At 38.2% G+C, this 22852-nt stretch overlaps 4 protein-coding genes across 5 annotated transcripts; all 4 read left to right on the top strand.

Moving 5' to 3' along the window:
* The first annotated feature begins 786 nt into the window (after window positions 1-786).
* LOC147946117 (uncharacterized) lies at window positions 787-2952 on the top strand. The gene is made up of 2 exons (XM_087509496.1): window positions 787-1752; window positions 1867-2952. The coding sequence occupies exons 1-2, from the start codon at window positions 787-789 to the stop codon at window positions 2950-2952; spliced, it is 2052 nt and encodes a 683-aa protein (XP_087365622.1).
* Window positions 2953-8195: 5243 nt separating this feature from the next.
* Window positions 8196-11646, top strand: LOC104781301 (protein NCA1). The gene is made up of 8 exons (XM_010505937.3): window positions 8196-8362; window positions 8603-9055; window positions 9147-9381; window positions 9516-9661; window positions 9973-10060; window positions 10137-10283; window positions 11098-11247; window positions 11349-11646. Exons 2-8 carry the CDS (start codon window positions 8640-8642, stop codon window positions 11418-11420), a joined length of 1254 nt encoding a protein of 417 aa, XP_010504239.2. The 5' UTR covers window positions 8196-8362; window positions 8603-8639; the 3' UTR covers window positions 11421-11646.
* A 3032-nt stretch (window positions 11647-14678) lies between these two features.
* On the top strand, window positions 14679-18866 carry LOC104781300 (uncharacterized). 2 transcript variants are annotated; one of them, XM_010505936.3, is made up of 10 exons: window positions 14679-14951; window positions 15147-15205; window positions 15305-15373; window positions 15599-15735; window positions 15897-17477; window positions 17552-17603; window positions 17861-18009; window positions 18117-18203; window positions 18325-18453; window positions 18551-18866. In XM_010505936.3, the coding sequence occupies exons 4-10, from the start codon at window positions 15667-15669 to the stop codon at window positions 18629-18631; spliced, it is 2148 nt and encodes a 715-aa protein (XP_010504238.2). In that variant the 5' UTR covers window positions 14679-14951; window positions 15147-15205; window positions 15305-15373; window positions 15599-15666; the 3' UTR covers window positions 18632-18866. The 2 variants fall into 2 exon arrangements, with proteins under 2 accessions (XP_010504238.2, XP_010504237.2); XM_010505935.3 differs by having other exon boundaries at window positions 15279-15373.
* Window positions 18867-19531: 665 nt separating this feature from the next.
* Window positions 19532-22679, top strand: LOC104781299 (floral homeotic protein APETALA 3-like). Its single transcript, XM_010505934.3, has 7 exons — window positions 19532-19972; window positions 20090-20156; window positions 20245-20306; window positions 20408-20507; window positions 20698-20739; window positions 21915-21959; window positions 22240-22679. Exons 1-7 carry the CDS (start codon window positions 19785-19787, stop codon window positions 22432-22434), a joined length of 699 nt encoding a protein of 232 aa, XP_010504236.1. The 5' UTR covers window positions 19532-19784; the 3' UTR covers window positions 22435-22679.
* The last annotated feature ends 173 nt before the right edge of the window (window positions 22680-22852 follow it).

Genomic DNA, 22852 nt, shown 5'->3' with positions numbered 1-22852 from the left:
CAAAGGATTTTAATTGATGAATAGTTTAATAAAAAAATTAATATGGTAAGTTAGATGATATCAAATAATTTTTTAGAATATTTTCTTTAAGATTTTTGGAAACAATAAATCCAGACTATACAAATAATATAAAAGTTAATCTATATAACCTATTTGTAACCAACTTATTAAAATTATATAATTTACAAAACAATGTTGTGTACTTCCGTTTTATTATATAGGGGATCACATTAATGTGGGATACCATAATTTTTTAAATTCCAAAAATATTTAGACCATGTGTGTTGTACCCACGATCTGTCATCTCGGGCAATAGGCAAAGGGCCTAGGCCGGGCACGTCTAATGGGCCAAGAGCGTATTACTGATCGGCCCATCAGGCCCAGAGAAAGGAAGAGAGCGCGGAGATGCTTCGCGTTGGTCAGCTCGCAGCTCGGGCTTGGTCAAAGATTCCCGCATTCAACGATTAATTAGGATACGCAAATCGTGCCCTATTAATTATGCATTAATTAGGCAATAAATCGGTCGGTATAAATATGTAAGGGGGGAGTCTTTTATAAGGGATCGAAAACAATTTTCCAAAAGAAGCAATACAATACAAATTCTCAAAATTCTCTCAAATTCAGTTCGGAACTTCTAAACGGTGATAAGCTCCTCCACATTCGAATCACTTCGGAAGGAGAGAATCGATTTCAGTTCTCACATTTGGCGCTAGAAGGAGGGGGGTTATCGCCTGACTCTCATTAGTTCCGACTTTATATACAAATCCACTACACACAACCACCGCTATGGCAACCGACTTTCCCAATCAGGCATCCCTGGAGGTGATCCAGAAGCTCTTGCAGGACTTGTCTGAGAAGTCCGATCGTCAGCAAGCCGCCTCCGCCGCTCTTACCGAACGTTTTGACAGCTTGGAGGGTCAGGTCTCCACCCGTTTGGAGGAAGTCACGACGTCCGTAGCTGACCTCTCAGCCTCTCATTGCGCGTACGCCGATCGGGTTGATCTCCTGTCCTCCGACCAAAACCCACGTCGACGTGCTTTGGATTTTTCCGGTGTTACTCCACCTTCCACCTCACAGGTGGAAGCAACAAATGTCACTCCGGGAGATTCATTCCCACCTCAAGTCAATTCGCAAACAGCGCCACCGCTGGTTGGCGATGGCCACACTCCGGTTCAGCCCGGTGTCGCCAGATCTTCCGAGGTCCCAGTCCGTCTTCCTCTCCCTGTGGATGGAAACACTTCGACTCCGGGATATGTTACCAATCCCGAGATCTTCCGCATGCAGAGCGAAATCCGGGACATGCGGTCTGTGATGCACAGTGCAACCACTTCAGCTCCGGATATCTTTCGAGTGATCGAGGAGTCGAGGCGAACTCCTTTTTCCGATCAAATAGCCCGAGTCCGCATCAAAGATACTGGCAAAATTAAGTTCTCGAGCAACGAAGGAAAAGGGGATCCGACCAATCATCTCAAGACTTTCTTGTTGACAGCTAGCCGGGTGGACCTTGAGCCTCACGAAGCAGACGCTGGGTATTGCAAGCTGTTCGCAGAAACGTTTTGTGGACCGGTACTACTTTGGTTCGCGTCTTTAGCAGCCGGCTCCATAACAAATTTCACTGAGCTGTCAACCTCGTTCGTCAAACAGTATTCTAGCTTAATCGAAACCGCGGTGACAGATGCTCAACTTTGGAACTTAAGCCAAAAGGCTGGAGAGTCTCTCCGGTCTTACATAACAAAGTTCAAGGAGATCCAGGTCAAGATTCCAGGACTCTCGGACTCCACAGCCCTGGCTGCTCTTAAGAACGGCCTCTAGCACGAATCTCGCTTCCGCGAAGAGTTGTCCGTGAATCGATTCCCAACCATTCAGGACGCGTTACACCGGGCATCAAACTGGATAGTCGCAAAGGAAGACAAAATCGCCGCTGCGCAGAAACAAAACGCTCCGCCTACAGGAAAACCACGGTTCGAAGCGCCCGACAAAAAGACTCCGCCTACGACTCCGAAGTTCGGGCCAAGCATGTTCGCAGTCACTCAATCTCCTAAAAAGAATTCTCCAAAGAATTCACCGTCCAAACCTCCATTCTCACCGTGCTCCAAGAGTGGTGTACTCCCGAGTAACAAGTGGGTCCGAGATGAGGACACGTACTGTGAGCTCCACAAAACCAACAGTCATTCCACTCGTGACTGCAAGAAGCTGATGCACCTCCTCGCAGAAAAGTATGTGGCGGGAGAAATGCCAAATGTAACAATCGAGGAGTTGGAGCAGAAAGAGACTCCCAAGGTGGACGAAGATGCTCCACCTTCAAAGAAACCGAAACAGTCCGATGGCAATGAAACCCCCAAGAAAAGAATCGACGTGATAATGGGGGGATCGCGCCTCTTTCGGAACTCCATCACTGCGATCAAAGACCATCAGCGGAAGCTCACCAGCCCCCAGCCGAAGCGAGCTAAGGTCGCAGCAAGCGATCTACCTAAAGTTTCTTTCTCCGAGAAGGAAACTGAGGAGCTGGACACTCCGCACGATGACGCACTCGTCATTTCACTTGACGTGGCGAACCACGAAGTCTGCCGAATCCTAATTGACACTGGGAGTTCGGTAGACTTGATTTTCCACGAGACGCTTGCTAGAATGGGTATGGGGAAAGAACACGTCGTAGGACCGCCCTCACCTTTGGTCTCGTTCACTAGCGAGACGTCAATGTCCTTGGGCACGATCACACTACCGGTGTCTACTCAAGTAGTGGTTAAAATGGTGGAGTTCACGGTTTTCGACCGACCTGCGGCCTATAACGTTATTTTGGGAACTCCCTGGCTCTACCAGATGAAGGCAGTGGCCTCGACGTACCATCAGTGCGTCAAATTTCCGACCCTGCAAGGAGTCCGAGAGATTCTAGGAAGCCAAAGGACGGCAAGGAGCTGCTATCTCGCAAGTCACAAGCTCTTGGTTCAATAGCAACCACAGCTCGAGGTCCCGAAGAATCCAGTTCGGAAGCAGCTAAAAGGTGACCTCACTGAGTCCATTTTCATCAATGATAAGTTTCCAGATCAGGAAATCAAGATCGGAGTGGGATTGGATAGCGTGCTCCGCGCCAGTCTGATAACCTTCCTAAAAGAAAATATGGCCACCTTCGCGTGGTCCGTAGGTGAGATGCCCGATATCAGTCCAGAAGTTATCTCCCACGAGCTGAATGTGGACCCGACAATCCGACCTGTAAAGCAGAAGCAAAGGAAGCTGGGTCCTGAGCGAGCTGAAATCGTCAACAAAGAGGTGGAACGCCTACTGAAGGCGGGACAGATACGCGAAGTGAAGTATCCTGAATGGCTCACAAACACGGTGGTAGTCAAAAAGATGAATGGAAAATCACGAGTTTGCGTTGATTTCACCGACCTGAACAAGGCATGCCCCAAGAATAGCTTTCCACTTCCGCATATCGACAGGCTAGTCGAGTCCATTTCGGGTCACGAGCTGATGTCTTTCATGGATGCCTTCTCTGGCTACAACCAAATCCTTATGAACCCGGATGACCAGGAGAAGACTGCATTTATTACGGACCGCATGATTTATTATTACAAGGTGATGCCTTTTGGGCTAAAGAATGCGGGAGCAACTTACCAGAGGCTGGTAAACCGTATGTTCGAACACCAGCTCGGAAAGACCATGGAAGTCTACATCGATGACATGCTGGTAAAATCAATGGAAGCTACCTCGCATCTCTTGGATCTGAAAGTTTGCTTCGACATCCTGAATCAGTTCGAGATGAAGCTTAACCCCACGAAATGCACTTTTGCAGTCCCATCAGGGGAGTTTTTGGGGTATATCGTCACGGAAAGAGGAATCGAAGCGAATCCGAGGCAGATTAATGCTTTCTTGTCTATGAGTTCTCCTAGGACTTTACGCGAAGTGCAACGCCTTAATGGACGGATCGCAGCCCTCAACCGCTTCATCTCTCGATCTACGGACAAATGCCTCCCGTTCTATCAACTGTTGCGAAAAGGGGAAAAAAACTTCTTATGGGATGCGAAGTGCGAAGAGGCGTTCGCGCAGCTCAAAGCCTATCTGTCTGAACCGCCGATCTTGGCTAAGCCCGAGTTCGGTGAGCCACTCTTTCTTTACGTAGCTGTCTCGGACAGAGCAGTCAGCGGAGTCTTGGTTCGGGAGGAAAGGGGGGAGCAGCGACCAATTTTCTATGTCAGTAAGTCATTTACTGGGGCGGAGTCCAGGTACCCTATGATGGAGAAATTGGCCCTAGCAGTAGTCACTTCGGCAAGAAAGTTGCGACCTTACTTCCAGTCCCATACAATCATAATCCTGACGACGCAACCACTTCGGACGGTATTACATAGTCCAAGCCAGTCCGGGAGACTAGCTAAATGGTCTGTCGAGTTGAGTGAATACGACATCGAGTTCCGGACTCGAACCTGTGCTAAGGCGCAAGTCCTGGCCGATTTTTTGATCGAACTCCCACTAGCCTCTTCGGTTAGCGACAATGTTGAAGTCCCATGGACGTTGTATGTTGATGGCGCTTCTTCCAGATCGGGAGCAGGAATTGGGGTCCGCCTCACTTCTCCTAATGGCGAAGTAATCGAGCAGTCATTTCGCTTGGCTTTCAGCGCGTCAAACAACGAAGCCGAGTATGAATCCTTCCTTGCTGGTTTACGCCTTGCAGTAGGGATTGGTGTCCGACGACTCCGAGATTTTTGCGATTTGCAGTTGGTCACCAACCAGTTTTTGGGGGAGTACGAAACAAAGGATGGTCGTATGGAGGATTATTTGTCCACAGCTCGAGTGTTAGTCGCTAAGTTCAAGGATTTTGAAATCACTAAGATCCCGCGAAGTGAAAACTCCGTTGCGGACGCTTTAGCATCTCTGGCATCCACTTCGGATCCTGCGATGACTAGGATTATCCCCGTCGAAGTCATCCAGTTTCCAAGCATCCGACTAGAGAGCTCAAATGTCGTCACCCGAGCAATGAAAAAACAGTTGGCTGCTAAGGAGGCAGCTCGCGAGGCGGCTGCGGACTCTTTGCCATCGGAGGATCCAGCCCCCGCTATGCCTACTCCGATGGAAGTTCACCCACCTCTGGCCGAGCTAGACGCGAGTCAAACTCCGGGATCGTCGCGCTCATCAGTTGACAATCAAGCTGTTATCCCACATACTACTTCGAGCAGTGTGAATTCTAACAGCTGGGGGGCAGGCGATTGGCGGAGCCCGATCTACGCTTACTTGCAAAAAGGGGAACTCCCAGCCGAGAAATGGGCGGCCAGGAGACTCAAGATTGTCAGTGCGCGGTATTGCGTCTACAACGGAATACTATTACGCTGAAGTGTAGCTGGTCCTTATCTAACATGTGTTGCCGGTAAAGAATCCGCGATGCTAATGCGTGCTGTTCATGACGGTCCCAACGGGAATCACTCCGGAGGTCGGACTCTGGCTTTCAAAATCAAAAGGCAAGGCTACTTCTGGCCTACTATGGTCACGGACTGCGAAAATTATTCTCGAGCTTGTGAGAAGTGCCAAAAGCACGCCCCGTCAATCCACCAACCTACCGAGCTCCTGTCTTCGGTGTCCGCACCTTACCCATTCATGAGGTGGTCTATGTTGTACCCACGATCTGTCATCTCGGGCAATAGGCAAAGGGCCTAGGCCGAGCACGTCTAATGGGCCAAGAGCGTATTACTGATCGGCCCATCAGGCCCGGAGAAAGGAAGAGAGCGTGGAGATGCTTCGCGTTGGTCAGCTCGCAGCTCGGGCTTAGTCAAAGATTCCCGCATTCAAGACGATTAATTAGGATACGCAAATCGTGCCCTATTAATTATGCATTAATTAGGCAATAAATCGGTCGGTATAAATATGTAAGGGGGGAGTCTTTTGTAAGGGATCGAAAACATTTTCCAAAAGAAGCAATACAATACAAATTCTCAAAATTCTCTCAAATTAAGTTCGGAACTTCTAAACGGTGATAAGCTCCTTCACATTCGAATCACTTCGGAAGGAGAGAATCGATTTCAGTTCTCACAATGTGTACTTAGAAATAGAAAAATGATCAATAATCATAGGAAATTATATGAATGAGAATTACATACATGATCAAACTAGTTTAGCTTTGTGCTGGAATTGAGTTATCTAGTCAAAATATATTGCACCAAAACTGAGCCTAATAGGATTGGTATTAAATTATCTAGTTGACTCATATATAATTGAGCCAATTATACCAAAAAAAAAAAAGAAGTTAAATACATTCAATTTGATTTTTTTTAATTAAATATATTTGTTTGTTTGGATTCTTTGAATGTTAAAATTGTGTGGTTCCCAACAGTTTTGACGATTTAATTGATTGACACTAAACCACATTTTAGAAAATATCCAACCATTAATAAATGATTGATAAATTAGTTAATAAACCATTTTTATCTGAATTTAAATCCAACCAAACGCTGTGTCTTGTAGACGAAGGATCAGGAATGACTACATATTCTCCGGACGCCTCGATCTGCCGGAGAAGATCGGCGTCATCCTCCAGTCGCATGTAGCCAACTTACATGAGGAAGTATGAGAGAATTGAGAAAATTGAGAGTTAAGAGAGCGATGATGAGAAAATTGGAAAAATCTATGGAGCGCGTTTCAATCTTTTTCAATTTGGGAGTTTTAAGATCAATTAAGTTCGACCCGAGAATCTTTACGGGTCATCGGGTTTCTGGATCGACTCGAATGGGACTGTGGGGGGGGGGGGGAAGAGGGACTAATAAAATTCACACTTTTATTAATAGAATCACATATTCCCTTTTGTTTCTATCATTTTATCTGTGTTCTACTTTTCTGATCCATTTGATATTTTATTTTTATATTTTGTAACATAAAATAAGAAAATTAACCAACATCACCATAAAAAAAAACTTAAGGAAATGTAGATTTTTTTTGTAATTTAGAAAAATATATAATTATTTTTGATTTAATTTATTGTATTTAGTAAAAATGTTTTATTTATTTATTCAGGTTTCAAATTTCTAATTAACCTAGTTCCTCCTATTAATTGAAAAGTTTTTTAACAAACTAATTTGCAGAAATGATTTTATAGAAAATTACATCAAAATGTCACTTGAAACAAGACAAATTAATTAATCTACAAGAGGGGTTATATGGTCATTTGAGCATTTTTAAATATGATTTTTTAAAGTATTTAGTCATTAGCAACAATTTTCAAAATATTTTACTTACAAGATTTTAATCTGTGGTACACTGGAGACAATTTTTTCTAATAACTATTTAGTTTTTTTTTTGTGTTTATTATATAAGTTTAGATGGATTGTATTTGTTGTGTTTGGGACCGGTTAGGATTGACGTAAAATTTCTCGTTAACTCATTTGATATATATTTTTTTATATTAATAGACTAATCCGTAAAAAACTATATAATCTAATTTATTACACATGATCTGCAAGAATTCAATTTTTTTCAACCAGGTTAAAAGTATCTAGAATATTAAAATCATATACAATATACTAGTTTATTTTAGAACTATAATTTTTAAGCATATTACAAATAGTAACTTCAAGTTTTGATATTTATTCAAATGACAATTATTTAATTATGTAAATATTATAAATCCTCTATATATTAATAGAGAAGCATTCTTGCAAAAATGCTGATTTGTTGTCGCTAGAGAGCTCGAAGCACATTTTAGCAAATAATCCTCATTAATTAATACTAATTACATTTATGACAATATAGATTTAAATCAAATTTCACTATATAAATTAAAACTATTTATAGCCATTTAATTTGAATCTATATTATACTTCTTTTCAAAATAACAAAATAATTTATTTTTGAAACATAATAATTACTCATAATTTATTAAAATAAATTCTATATAAATTAAAATTCCAATTGGTTCACATAAGCTGATCCTTTTGTTGTCAAAAAAGAAAACAAAAAAAAATTCCAGATAAATTTTTTTCACCACTTTCAAATATATTTCACGGGTGTTTTACACAAAATAAACACAAATTTAAGTAAAACAAACAAAACTTTAGTTACAAAACAAAATTTGATCGTATATCATAATCCAAAACAACCTTCATCTTGAAATGGCTTTTAACCCAAATTCTTTTTTTGGGCTGTAACAACCGAAGGCCCAATTCAATCCACAAAGAAGAATACTATATCCTTCAAATAATAATATTTCTATCTATCTTTTGAGTTTGACTGAGAGAGAAAACAAAACAAAACAAACGCACAAAAACAAAAACTTATCGAAAAAGAAAGAAGCTCATATCAATCGATCATTCATTGATTTCAGAGAAGCCGCGAAAGAGACGACAATCTCCAAATCTGAATCGTCTCAATCCTCCGTCCGATCCAGGTTTGTTTTACCCATCTCTCTCTCTCTGTTGAGTTACTCTTCTGAAACGCTCTGCTCAATATCTCTATGAAATTTCACTTCCCGATAAGAATGTTTCAATTAGCTTCTCCTATGTTCGATTTCAGCTGTTTTTAGGGAGATTTAGATTAAGGGAGAATCTTTTTGTTTACCCGAGGAACCAATTTCGTTATTTCATTCTGGGAAATCCAATTGCGTTTGAAATGTTGTTTTGAGGTGCAGGATTATTGTTTTTACTACTACCCTTCCTTCACACGAAATGACGACTTCTGTGTGTCCGTTCTCGAAAGCTGCTCGTCCTGACGATGCTTCTTCCACTCGAAAACAAGGCGAAACAGCTGCTTCTGGTTGCCCTTTTTCTTCTAAAGCTGCTCGTCCCGACGATGCTTCTGCTCGTAAACAGGGTGAAACAGCTGCTTCTGGTTGCCCTTTTTCTAAAAGTGCTCGTTCTGACGATGCTTCTGCACGAAAGCAAGGAGAAATCGCGAGTAAAGGATGTCCTGAAGAGGAAGGAAAATTGAATAAGGACTCTACTGACTCTGCAACTGTGCCTGCCAAGTGCCCTTTTGGTTATGACTCCCAAACATTCAAGCTTGGCCCTTTTAGCTGTATGCTTTGTCAAGCACTTCTGTATGATAGCAGTAGATGTGTGCCTTGCACACATGTGTTTTGCAAGTAAGCCTTAGTTTATGGTTTACCCTTTTTGGCTCATGATGGATGGTGATTGGGTTTACTATTATTAAATTTTGTTGTTTCTTGAATGCAGAGTGTGCTTATCACGGTTTAAGGACTGCCCTCTATGCGGTGCTGACATTGAAAGTATTCAAGCTGATGAAAACCTTCAAAAGATGGTTGATCAATTTATTGAAGGCCATGCTAGAATCAAGAGAACTGTTGTCAATGGCACAGAAAAAGAAGAGGTCGAAAATGATAACAAAAAAGTGATTTACGCTGATGTTTCCATGGAAAGAGGTTCTTTCTTGGTGCAACAAGCTATGAGGGTGAGTTCTACCTCTAGATTTTGTTGACTTAATTAGTGGGCATTATTCTATTTTAATGATTTACGCTTTGTTATGTTGTTCTGTTTTTAAGTTCTGGTTATATTTCCTTGTTCTTATTCAATCTGTATGCACAGGCATTTAGTGCCCAGAATTATGAAAGTGCTAAATCAAGGTTGGCAATGTGTACCGAAGACATTCGGGATCAACTTGGGAGGGAGGGCAATACACCAGAGTTGTGCTCACAGCTTGGTGCAGTTCTTGGTATGCTTGGCGACTGCAGGTATGCTTGATCCCATGTTGTTTTATCTCCAACATTTGTCCATTATCGAGTTTCTGTAAACAAAAAAAGATTTGAAAGGGTCGTCAGTATGCTCTGTTATGATCCCATCCACCTACCTATAACTCTCATTTGACTGATTGTAGACACTTTGGTTGTGATGTGATTTTTTAGTGTTAGGATTTCCTCAAGTGTGTGGCCCCTGAACTACGTTATTTTGGCCGAAATGATTGCCGTTCTGTTTGGTGTGTTGAAAATCTTTCTTTCGGGGGGCTTGAGTTCGATGGTTAACTTAATTTGTTTTGTTGTTGCAGCCGAGCAATGGGAGACTCAAGCTCTGCAGTCAATCATTTCGAAGAGAGTATCGAATTCCTTATGAAACTGCCAATGAATGATTTGGAGGTTACACACTGGTTCTTGTTATAGTTTGATACTGCAAACTTTTACCATTTTGTCACAGTTTTTTCTAAACTTGCAGATTACACATACGCTCTCTGTCTCACTCAATAAAATAGGAGATCTTAAATACTATGACCAAGACCTACAAGCTGCAAGGTCATATTACTATCGTGCTTTAAATGTTAGACGTGATGCAATGAAGCATCACCCACATGCTCCTTCACAAGTAAGTCTGCCTTCATGCTTTTGCTTCATTCGTTATGTCAGTGATTTGTTAAATCTACCCTGTTATTTTTGTAATCTTCTGACTAAATGACATTAGAATCAGGGATTATTCTTAATTTCATAGAATTGGTTACGAATTTGGTAAGAGAAAAGAGACAAGGAAAAGAGGAACCGAACTGGTTACTCTTAGTTTCCGGATTTAAGGCCTCACAGAGTGCAATCTGGTGTTACTTAAGTTATACAGTATGCATGAATGTTTTATTTGTAGATCGTAAGCTATCTATTTAGAAGCAGGAAGGGTTTTTCTTAAGTGGTTGTTTCTTTATAAAGCTCATTTGGGTCTAGGCAGAAAACATAAAAAGATTTAGAGGTTAACTCAAGCTGCTAGTTGGTGGAGGATCTGTAACAGGATGTTGAGTGAATCGAGAATACTGCTAGTTTGTGCGGATGTTTTTGGTTCACTGTTGTTATTTTGCGTATTTGCTACTTTGCCAATATCAGAGAACTGCTCTTAATAATCTCTTAAGTTATATCAAGTTAGTACTTTCGCTTGGGTGCACTGAGGTTTAGGTGACTTGTTGGGTGGCAGTATGCTTGGATGAGGTGTCATTTAATTCTGGCGATAGGCTTTTAAAAACTATATTAGATTACATGCACTTTAATGGGGTAATTATATTGGTTGGAAATCTCCTCTTTTGTTTTCTTATCTGCTACTTGATATGTTGCCTAAAGAAGTTAGATCTGAAAAATAGCAAGCAAGGTCTGTCCAGGAATAGCAACTGAGTTTGGTTGTTATTTCTACAATTTTTTTGTAGATTCTGGATGTGGCAGTTTCATTAGCCAAAGTTGCGGATATAGACAGGAGTCTACAAAATGAAGATGCAGCTACAGATGGTTTCAAAGAAGGCATGAAACTGCTGGAATCTTTAAAACTGGACTCTGATGATTCTGCTCTTGAGCAACGAGTAAGATTCTTGCACGACAGCCTGTTTTCGATATTTTCTAAAACTAGTGAATCTGAATTTCAGTAAAAGTTCATCTGACAATGTAAAATTTGAACATGCAGCGCCTCTCTGTGCTAGAGTTCCTTAAGAAGCAAGTAGAAAAGCCTGAAGAGTCCGTAGAAACTGCACTCTAAACCGAGGCATGGTTATATAAGTAAATATATATAGACTGTATACCTACGCTCCTCTATGGCATTTTGCTGAATAAAATGAACAATAAAGCCCCAAAAAAAAAAAAAAAAATGGTGTGTTTGCCCATAGAGGTCAACTAAACAGAGTGCTTTGTATGTGGTGATGGTTTCTGTTCTGTTAATGTTAAGAATGAGTATTCTACGAACTAATGAATAAGCTGTTTATGAATTAAAAGTGTATTTCTTTTCAATCTAAAAGGAGAAAGAACCAAACAGAGACTGCGGCATCTTTGTTTTGATCTAAAAGGAATATGCAAGTATTTGGGAAACTCAATCAGCTAAAAAGAGTATAAATTGCAACAACAAGTTTTCCCAAAACTTGGATGATATCCTTTGTAACACTTCATTGTAAGACTTCAACTACTGCACAATTACTTGGGTTGTTGTGGACATGAGTATCAAACAAGTGAACCTTCTTTTCTAGCAACATGTTGATGCATTATGATGTCTCGAACTCTTTTTGCCTTACAGTCCTCTTCTACAAGAATGGTTGCCACGTCTTCGCTCACTCCCACTTTTTGTAACTATTGAGGTCATTTATATGTCTCATCGAACACTTTCTCCTATTGTTTTCTAAACTCTTCTGTTGTTTTTCCTAAATTTTCATAAAACCGTACTATTTCATCTCATGGAACTCTCATCCGGTCAATTATTCAAGGTACGGTGCCGGGCGGCCACTAATTACAAGCAATAATACAAGGCATCTTTCAATATGAAAATCCTCCAGCAACGAGACATCTCCATGCTTAGACACCACTACAACTTAAATAAGAATGTTCCAACAAGCACCTCGTCCCAACTCTGATATTTGAAGACGGCTAATAGTAGTGAAGGTGCTAACTTTTGTGGTCTTCCGTGCTTCCACTTGGACATTTTTGGCACCATATCTGGTTCACTCATACGACCAAGATTTTGACGGCTTGGGAGGCTGCTTCGATTATAATTGATCCTGGTTGTGTAAAAATGCTATAGAGATTCTTGGCACATGAGCTTTGGATTTGTGTGTTTATGAGCGTAGATTCAATGTGTATTTTGTGATTCAATTATAATCAGATGAATTACTCGAAGGGTATTGAGACAACTACTGAACTACGCTACCATCTCTATAATACATATCGTCTTCTCACAATAACTCCTTATAAATTATTATTATTGTATCTAATGGACAAAAACCATCTCTCATGTTAAGATAAAATTAATTATTTTTGTAATTAATGGGGGGGGGGGGGGGGGATAAAGCATCTCTTACAATGTTAAGATGAGTGAACAGTTATCTAGTTTCATGGAAACATGTATAGATAAATAATAGTCGGGATATATAGACTAGGATAAAAAACTAGGGCCGATCACTAAGGCCATCATTAAAGGGAGAACACCAAGGGTGTTCTAAGCCCAAAAAAATTATAAAAATAATGAATAGTGGCTTAGAACACTTTTTTAGTTTTTTATGTAGAACTGATTTAAGCCCAGTTCTTATTTGACGTGGCTTCATGTGATTGGACGAGATTTTTTGGAAAAAAAAAAAATATTTCATTTATATAAGTATGCAATTTAAATGTTAATTTATAAGTTTTTATAATTGTAATATGTTTAAGAATATTATATTAATTTATAAGTATATAATTGCTTTTATATAAGTATACAATTTAAATGCTAATTTATAAGTTTTTATAATTGTAATATGTTTAAGAATATTATATTAATTTATAAGTATACAATTGCTTTTATATAAGTAAGCAATTTAAATGTTATTTTATAAGTTTTTATAATTTGTAAAATGTTTAAGAATATTATATTAATTTATAAGTATACAATTGCTTTTATATAAGTAAGCAATTTAAATGTTATTTTATAAGTTTTTATAATTTGTAAAATGTTTAAGAATATTATATTAATTTATAAGTATACAATTACTTTTATATAAGTAAGCAATTTAAATGTTATTTTATAAATTTTTATAATTTGTAAAATTTTTATGAATATTATATTAATTTATAAGTATACAATTGCTTTTATATAAGTAAGCAATTTAAATGTTATTTTATAAGTTTTTATAATTTGTAAAATGTTTATGAATATTATTTCACTATATCTTTATTCTAAGAACACCATAATTAGTTCTCCCATTTTTTTTACCTATGATCTTAACAACTGATCTAACATTATTTTCACTATATATTTAATCTAAGAATACAAAAAAAAGTTTTCCCATTAATAATGCCCTAATGTTCTCTGACTCGGATAGTTCCTCTAGCAATGAGTGCATCAAACCGATCCTGCATATGCCTCTCTCCCATCGAGACGAGCAAATTCCTTTTGCTGCTGTAAGATAATGTAACCTACGAATGGCAATCCCGTTATCGAGATTAGATTCAAAATACCCATGGGAGTTGAATAAAACCACTTGGCATATCTTGCTACTGCGGACGCCATGACTTGATCTTGGATCTCCAACTGTAATTACTCTTACCAAAAAAAAAAAAAAAAAAAAAAAACATAAACATAGTCAATCCCTAAACCTGATCGATGATACTTATGCAAACGGTAAAGATATACTAATTCCAAAGGAGAAATCAACAAGTCATAGACTAAAAATTTACTTGATAGATATAATTATATAACTAGGCTACTCTTACGAAATAAAAAACATAACCATGCATGGTCAATCTGTAAATCAGATGATAATATATATGGTATATGCCATAGAGAATGAGATAATTAAGATGTCTCAAGTCCAGAGGAAGAAATCTACATAATCAAATCACTAGAGAGAGAAACCTCACAAAACAAAGCAGTTCCTGAACTCAAAAGGTGTATATTGTTTGTGTTCTAAAACCTACATATTCGTAACTTCATCTTATATATATAGCCAACCGACCTAAAGGAAATTTCAGAAAATTGAAGGCCGAAATATTACTTATTCCATAAACGGCTGCAAGCACATGCTTGGCTACATATATTATTTTTAAAAATAAAACCCCGGCTAAAATTAGTTTAAATTTCAATGTTAATTTTAAATAGGTTTAAAGCATTTTGGGTAAATCGTACATATATAGTCATTGCCTAGAGGTATAATTAAAATAGAAACTAACAAAAAAAAATTGTTAAATCCCAATGCCAATAGACATTGGTCTTTAATTTTATTTTTAAGTAAATTCATTAAAAAGGTATATATAATGGTAATTACGTAAATTAAACAGAGAGATCTTGCTACTATTGTCTATTACTTACCTTTCAGTTCCAATTTGTCGGGGCAAGAAGAAATCAAAATCAAGTAAACAACAAATAAGAAATCAAAGAGGCGAGTAGAGACCTCAAAACGGTGTCGTTTCGTTATTATCTTCTTCTTCTTACACACTCTCGCCTCCGGACGACGGAGACAGTCAGATACTAAAAAAATTAGGGTTTCAGATTTCCCCCCCCCCCTTCAATTCGAGCCAGTTGATTGCCGCCGCCACCTCTTCTTCCCATCAAGTCAGTTCCTTTCTTCTTGGGATTTTCTTAATTCTCTATTTTGAGGCTTAGTGTTGTTCTCCCTCTCTCTGTTATACATTGATTTTGTGATACAAAACTTGTGAGAATTTTGAATTGATTGTTATTTTGCGTCTTCTTTGGAGCTTGTGAGTATTATAATGACGAGACCTTTTTTTAAAAAAAATTTCCTTACAGAAGATAACAATAATGGAATTCTAACTTCTAATGGCGTACTAAATCAACTGCGAATCGTGGTTCGTCACTTTTGCTTAATCATACTCTTTCGATCTTTGTCTTGTTTCCAAATCCTGATACTCGTTGTTTCAGTTTTGTGACATGGTTACTGTTTCTAGGCTGTTGAACCTCACTCTTGTTGTTGTTCCCGAGCTTGACAAAACATCATCTTTCTTGGCTGATTCAAGGTATTCTATAACTCCCCATCTCTTTAACGTGTTTGCCAAACGAAACCTAGAATGCTTAAGGTGAGGAAGAGAAGCCTGATAAGCCCATTAAGTGGTTGGTAGACCAACCGTAAGCTTCGTCTTAGTTAGTTGTCCTTCCGATAACTCTATGCCAATGTCTAGTGTCTGCCAAAGTGTTTATTATTTCCCTTTTCGTCCACTGATTTTGATTTTATCTTTGATTAGGTTTTGTGTACTGTCACCATCTCTTAGACCACTCCTAAGAGAAGAGAAGGTTTGTTTGAGCTGTGGACATGGGGGCTCTTGCTCAGGTAGTTCCGTGGATACCAGAAGACGACCTTCTTCTAAAGAATGCCATTGAGGTGAGCTCCCATTTCATTGAGTTTGGTCACATGTCTGTTTGGATTGAGCCATGGATTTTTTTATCTCAATAGAGGGTTAGAGCATGCGTTTTCTGTTTCTTCATTCAGCTTGTCTGGTATTCGAGCAGTAACTTGAAATGGAATCCTTCATTTATTTGCAGGCCGGTGCTTCTTTGGAATCGCTTGCTAAAGGTGCTGTGCAGTTTTCTAGAAGATTTTCTATCAGAGAACTGCAAGATAGATGGCATGCATTGCTTTATGATCCAGTTGTTTCTGCAGAGGCGGCTTTTCGGATGACTGAGCTTGAACGTACTAACCCTAATTTTCCTACAAAGTTCGGTAGAAGTGGGTATTCAAAAGAAAACAAAAGTTCGTCTAGGAAGAGAAATGCTGAAAGGCTCAGACATACTTATCATTCCTTACGGAAGAAGTTTCGAACTGAGCCATTCAATTCCTTGGATCTAGGTTTTCTCGTTCCACCAAATGATAGCCATTTCATGGATAATGGTGATGCAACACATCTTGGTCTTGAAGACTCTCACATGGATATCATCCACAACGCGTTTCCAGAAATCTTGGCTGAAGGCGGTTGCGTGACAACTCATGTTGTGTCGGAAGATCATTTACAGGGAGACATTCCTTATGTGGGAGGAGGAGAAAATCTCACATTTACTGAACATGCAGGCCCTTCAGGATGTGATGCGGTGTATCAAGATTCCAAGCAGAAACTGGAGAATACTACTGCTCTTGAGATGAAAACCACAACGGCTAGCACTGATTTCCTGACACAGCTTTCAACTTCTCTTTTTGAAGAAGACCCTGAATCGTTCATGGAAGTAGATGGCAAAGAAGTTGACAAGTCATATTATGATGGTCTTAGCTCACTGTTGGTGAACTCGACAAATGATGCAAATTGCGAGGCTTTGCCTAACTCCACCGAGCAAGAACCTTTGACCGCACCAACCAATTCAGGAGGTGCAACTCTGGATGATCATGTGATGCTTGAGCTAGATGGTACAACTGAAATGAGCTTAGAGGAATGCAAAACTGTGTCTGACTCTGTAGATCCTCATCCTGAGATTGTTGAGGGTGTAATCTGCTGTTTATTAAACCAAGAGGATATTGAGGTTCCGTGTAATGATGACATTTTCGTATCCAACAACTCTCATCCAATGTCAGTTTCTTCGTTAGCCAGGCGGAACTTTAAAGATACCAATAATCCAATAACTACATGTGTCAGAGACATTTCCGCCAGTAAGGAAAAAAGTGAAGGACATTCACTCCAGACCCAAAAGAAAAACTCAGGACGTTCGCAGGGGTCTACTCAAGGAAAGCCATTGAAGGGCCAATCAAGTCAAGGTAGCAAAACCAGGGCATCGACTAGTACTGAGTTACAGATTACTGTTGCTCCTGGTGGTTCTACCTGTGTAGCTTCTGCACAGGCAGGCTCTACTACTCTGCTTTCAGCTGGTACCGGTGCAATAGATGAAAAGAAAGAAATTGCTGGTGGAACACTCTTTGTTGGATTTGATAGTCATGAGAGCTACCCGGACAAGGATACTGAAAACTGTAAAGAGGAAAAAGATGTACCACCTATTATTGAAGCGTCACATGCTAAAGAAACTGATGGTGGCTTGTTAGAGATTCCAGACCCTGTGCTGGAGATTACTCCACCAGAAGCAGACACGCATGTTTGTGAGAGTGATGAGGACTTACCGAATTATTCTGACATTGAGGCTATGGTAACTATCTTTATTCTGATGCTATGGTTCTGTGAAACATTAACAGCTAATCGATAACACCCTTTTGATTTCAGATACTTGACATGGACTTGGAACCTGAGGACCAAGATAATTTTGATCTCGAAGGTAATTGAGCATCCCTTCTCGTTCAGTGGAACTCATGTTTGCTTTTTGTATCTATCTACATTTTTGGAAAAAAGAAAGCTTTTAGTACGTGAATCAGGAATGTAATCAGCATTTGGCTCACAAAGTTCATTACAAGCCATGAATACTGACAGATATGTAGTGTATATGTAGCGAACCTATTTCCATGGGTAGTGCAAGAGATGTTATACTAGGTTTTAAGGCTTGTTTGTGATTCCGTAAAATGTTTTCACTTGCAGTTTCCAAGTATCAGAGCCAAGACATGAAAAGAACAATCATAAGGCTTGAGCAGGCTGCTTACTCATATATGCAAAGAGCCATTGCTTCCCGTGGTGCATTCGCTGTTTTATATGGTAGATATTCAAAACACTACATCAAGAAGCCTGAGGTATTATTATCCTATTAATTTAAGTATTTTCCTTGTATGACCTGAGAAGCTTCGTGAGAAATTATAGTAGCACTTGTTTACATCGGGGTCCTTTTTTCCTGGCACAGGTTTTGGTGGGTAGATCTACAGAAGACCTCGCGGTGGACATTGATTTGGGAAGAGAAAAGCGGGGTAGCAAAATATCTCGACGACAGGTTGGTCAATAGTAGATGCTTCTATTTGTATATTAAGTGTTTGAGTTGTATGAGAAAGGAACTGCCTATGATCTGTGACCACCTTGTTATTTTTCTTCCCTCTTTTGGTTGTTGAATGCAGGCGATCATACGGCTGGGTGATGACGGGTCGTTTCATATGAAGAATCTGGGGAAGTATCCAATTTCAGTAAACGAGAAGGAAGTAGATCCTGGACAGAGTTTAATCCTCAAATCTGATTGTCTAGTGGAGGTTTGATCCTAGATACTTTTTTTATAATCATTAGATAATAATAATAACTGGACGCCGTTAGTTCCGTTCTTAAGTCCCGAGATATGGTTGTGCGCAGATAAGGGGGATGCCTTTCATATTTGAAACAAACCAAAGTCGCATGAAAGAGTACCTGACGAGAACAGGGAAACTGAACTGAGATCAGAACAAGAGTGCGTGTGTTGGTTGTGTAGATGATTGATGTATCTCGTGTAATGTACTTTTAACCAATAAACATAGGGACATGTCTTGTAGATCTTTTATTTACATCTTTGGTTCCGCATTATGCATAGTTGACCCAGTTTTCAAAGCGCTGAAATGAAAATACAAGTCTATTGTAACTGAACTACTTGTACTTTAAGCGAAGAATGATTGTTCTCGTGTTCCGCTTGTAAGGGATTGAGTATGACCTTCCAGTCACACTGACTTGCATTGCTCGAATCAAAACTTGACGATGACTAAAAACAGTCCCTGTTGCAGGCCAATTAAGTTCCAAAACGACACTAACTCATCGAAAAGATCTCATATCTCGTTCATCTTACTTTCTATTTTAGAGTTACATATTGGAGTTTTAGTAGCGTTGTGAGCTACAGTAATGTGTTTGATAAGGGTGTGCAATGGCTTTGTTGTAATCATATGGGAAATATATTTGAGTTATATTGGAAGTGACCTTAAATCAAATAAAGAAGTAAAGAAAATCTAATTGTCCCAAATTAACAAACAGAAGTAGACACTTGGCTTTTTAACAACAAAATAAAAACTTGGTTCATACCTAAACTAAACACTTTCGTTTACTTTAGGGTAAGCCCAAAAAGCCAACCAAATCCACCTGCACTGATTTGACGTTTACAAACGCCGTTGAGCATGTCACCGTTGTAAACACTATATAGTGTATATAGGGTCGAAACTGACGGTGCTCCGTCAATAAAATGGACGGAAAGCAAACTAAACCAGTTGATAGCTTTGGTCCCCTCTCTCTTTCACACCTATTGACAATTGATTTAAGCAGTGTCTTGTAATCTATACAACCATCGATGTCCGTTGATTTAAGCAGTGTCTTGTAATAAATAAAAAAACCACTTTACACATTAGGCAAATTTATCACTTAGTTTTCATCAACTTCTGAAATCTACTTTCATGGATTCGGCAATACTTTCTATTTTTAGTAACTCAAGTGGACCCTTTACTTCTTCAACTCTATCTCTCTCTTTCTATTTCATTTCTTTCTTCTTATTATATCTCTTTGTCCTCTCTCCACCAAATCTCTTCAGCAAAAGATTTAAGATAAAAGTAGAGAAGAAAAAAGAAAGAAGATGGCGAGAGGAAAGATCCAGATCAAGAGGATAGAGAACCAGACGAACAGACAAGTGACGTATTCGAAGAGAAGAAATGGTTTGTTCAAGAAAGCACATGAGCTCACGGTTTTGTGTGATGCTAGGGTTTCGATTATCATGTTCTCTAGCTCCAACAAGCTTCATGAGTATATCAGCCCTAACACCACGTACGTACACGGATCTCTCTTATAATTACCCCACTCTTAAATTAAACTACTAAACTGCTTTGTTATCTTCTAATTAATTAACGACTTCTTTCTTTTGGGTGATTTTGTTGGCTATAGCACAAAGGAGATCGTAGATCTGTACCAATCAATTTCTGATGTCGATGTTTGGAGCACTCAATATGAGGTTTTGTTTCCTCTTAGATCCTTCTTCTTGTTCTTGATATGTGTTTTTTTTTGTATGATTAGGAAAATTTGTGATGTATTTGTCGCAGAGAATGCAAGAAACCAAGAGGAAACTGTTGGAGACAAATAGAAATCTCCGGACTCAGATCAAGTACTTGTTTCTCTCTCTTAATCTCATCTATGTCACTTAAAACATAACTTTGGATTGCAAACACAAATTATTATTTTTTATATGATGTGTTAAAATTGTAGACAGAGGCTCGGTGAGTGTTTGGAGGAACTTGATTATCACGAGTTGCGTCGTCTTGAGGATGAAATGGAAAACACTTTCAAACTCGTTCGTGAGCGCAAGGTTCTCATTTATATATTTGCTCTTATCTAGCTAGGGTTTTAATTATTCATATATACTCACACATTAGTTTTTGAGTTTAACTATAGATAAATGCCTGTTGTTGTTGTGTTTTAAAAGGAAACATTTTGTTAACTGTTGGATAATATATGTAAGCGATTTTTAATAATTATTTTATATGTTAATTATACAGATTAAATCCCTTGGAAACCAGATCGAGACCACCAAGAAAAAGGTCACATCTTCTGTCCACTCACTTTCCCATTTTAGCATATTCTTTGGTCTTGAATGGAGACAGTAGTCGTGCGGGTTTCAAACTGTGTTTTTCTAAAATTCATTTTATGCACCAATCACAAAGTTTTAGTTAGTTTGCGTTTTTAAATAGAGAGAAAAATAAATCTAGTTGCGGTTTTTAGGTAGGATAGTTTACTCATGAACCGCAAATATTTGTTCAACTATCTATTACCCTGCGTATTTGCAAATAACGCACCAGCAAAAGCAATTTTTTTTAATATTTAGTTTATGTTAAATAAAAGAAAGCTAAACAATCAAGTAATCAACACATATTTTAATAAATAATTATATGCTAAAGATTTTCTTTAATTTAAATTATTAAATCTCATGTATGATTTATTTCATTATTTTTTCTAAGTTACAAAAATAAATACTTTTAGCAGAAAAAACCAGATTTATAAAAAAATAAGTAAAGTAAAAAAACTTATTTTTGGTTTGGTTATATACTTATATCATATAAAATGTATAATATATATATTTTAACTCAATTTCAAAAATGTTTAACAAAATTATTAAAATCATTACAACAACTTTTCTTTAAAATGAGATATATTTCTTCACTATTTTACTAAATAAAATTAACCTAATCAATTCAAAATAAATTTTAGTTTTTACAGTATCATAACATTGTCAAATTTTCTAAATATATATTATATATATATGTATATAACTGAATATATTGTTTTTAAAAGAAAATATATGTTTTTAAAAAAATTCTTAACAACTGAAAAAGACTTATTAACAAATACCCGCTAATAGTTTTTTCACCAATCAAACAATATTTCATACTAGTTATTCAATAAAAACCGCACTTGTCCCGCAAATTATTTTCTCCCACACGAACCGCAATTGAACCGTACCACTATTAAACCGCTTTCCCCGCACAGCTATATACATTGTTACCATTTAGACCCTTTGTCTCAACAGTTTTGTGTAAATTGAAATTAGGCACTTGCTCAAACTGTTGATAACACTTTAATTTCTAAGAAAATGATCTCGTTTACATGTTTAAGCTAATGGATAAAGGTAACACTAAGCATATAATATGGTGAATTGGTGATCGCATAATAATTTCGGTATATTAATAGTTTATCTCGTGGTTTACAACAATTGCAGAACAAAAGTCAACAAGACATACAAAAGAATCTCATACATGAGCTGGTAATATCTCTTTTTGTTTCCCTTACATGTTGTTTTTATGCATACTATACATGCATGTAGCCAATCAAAAGGATGGAAATGTAGTGTAGATTGACCAGTCACTCTTATGTTTTCTCTTGATTCTTCTAATCTAAATACTACCGAATGGAAAAAATGTAGTGTAGATTGACCAGTCACTCTTATGTTTTCTATATCTGACATGTCATGTCATTTCGCGTTTAACAATGTTTGATTTAGTTATTTTGGAATAATGGCTTAAAATATGTTTTGGTGAATATAGGAACTAAGAGCCGAAGATCCTCACTATGGACTAGTAGACAATGAAGGAGATTACGACTCAGTTCTTGGATATCAAATCGAAGGGTCGCGTGCTTACGCACTTCGTTACCACCAGAACCATCACCACCATTACCCCAACCATGCCCTTCATGCACCTTCTGCCTCTGACATCATTACCTTCCACCTTCTTGAATAATTAAAGGTTATAAAAAGCTAGCTTGCCGGTGCTATCATTATCTACCTAATTAATATAAGCTACTTAAAAGCATGAGACTGGTGCTGCTAAAACCTTAAACTGTCATGTTTGTATTTTAAAGCCTTAAAAACTATGGATTGTGTGATCAGTAGCTTGCTGCATAGACTTATTGTGGGTGGAATGTTTTTTAGACTTTTATCATGTATCATATTATTATATTGAACCATCTGCTTATTTATGCTCCACACCCTACTCTCTATAACTCTATGCTCCTGCGACTTTCCCATATGTTTTTGTGATTTCAATGTCAATTTTATCAAAACTGCTAATTTTTCTACACTATCAATTGTACTATCAAACTTTTTACAATATTAAAAAGCAAAAAAAAAAATCTTTAAACGATGTATTATATTTCCGA

This window comes from Camelina sativa, chromosome 4, assembly GCF_030686135.1.
Source record: "Camelina sativa cultivar CO46 ecotype springtype chromosome 4, ASM3068613v1".
Classification (NCBI taxonomy): Eukaryota; Viridiplantae; Streptophyta; class Magnoliopsida; order Brassicales; family Brassicaceae; genus Camelina; species Camelina sativa.
This window is presented reverse-complemented; position numbering and strand designations above follow the sequence as displayed.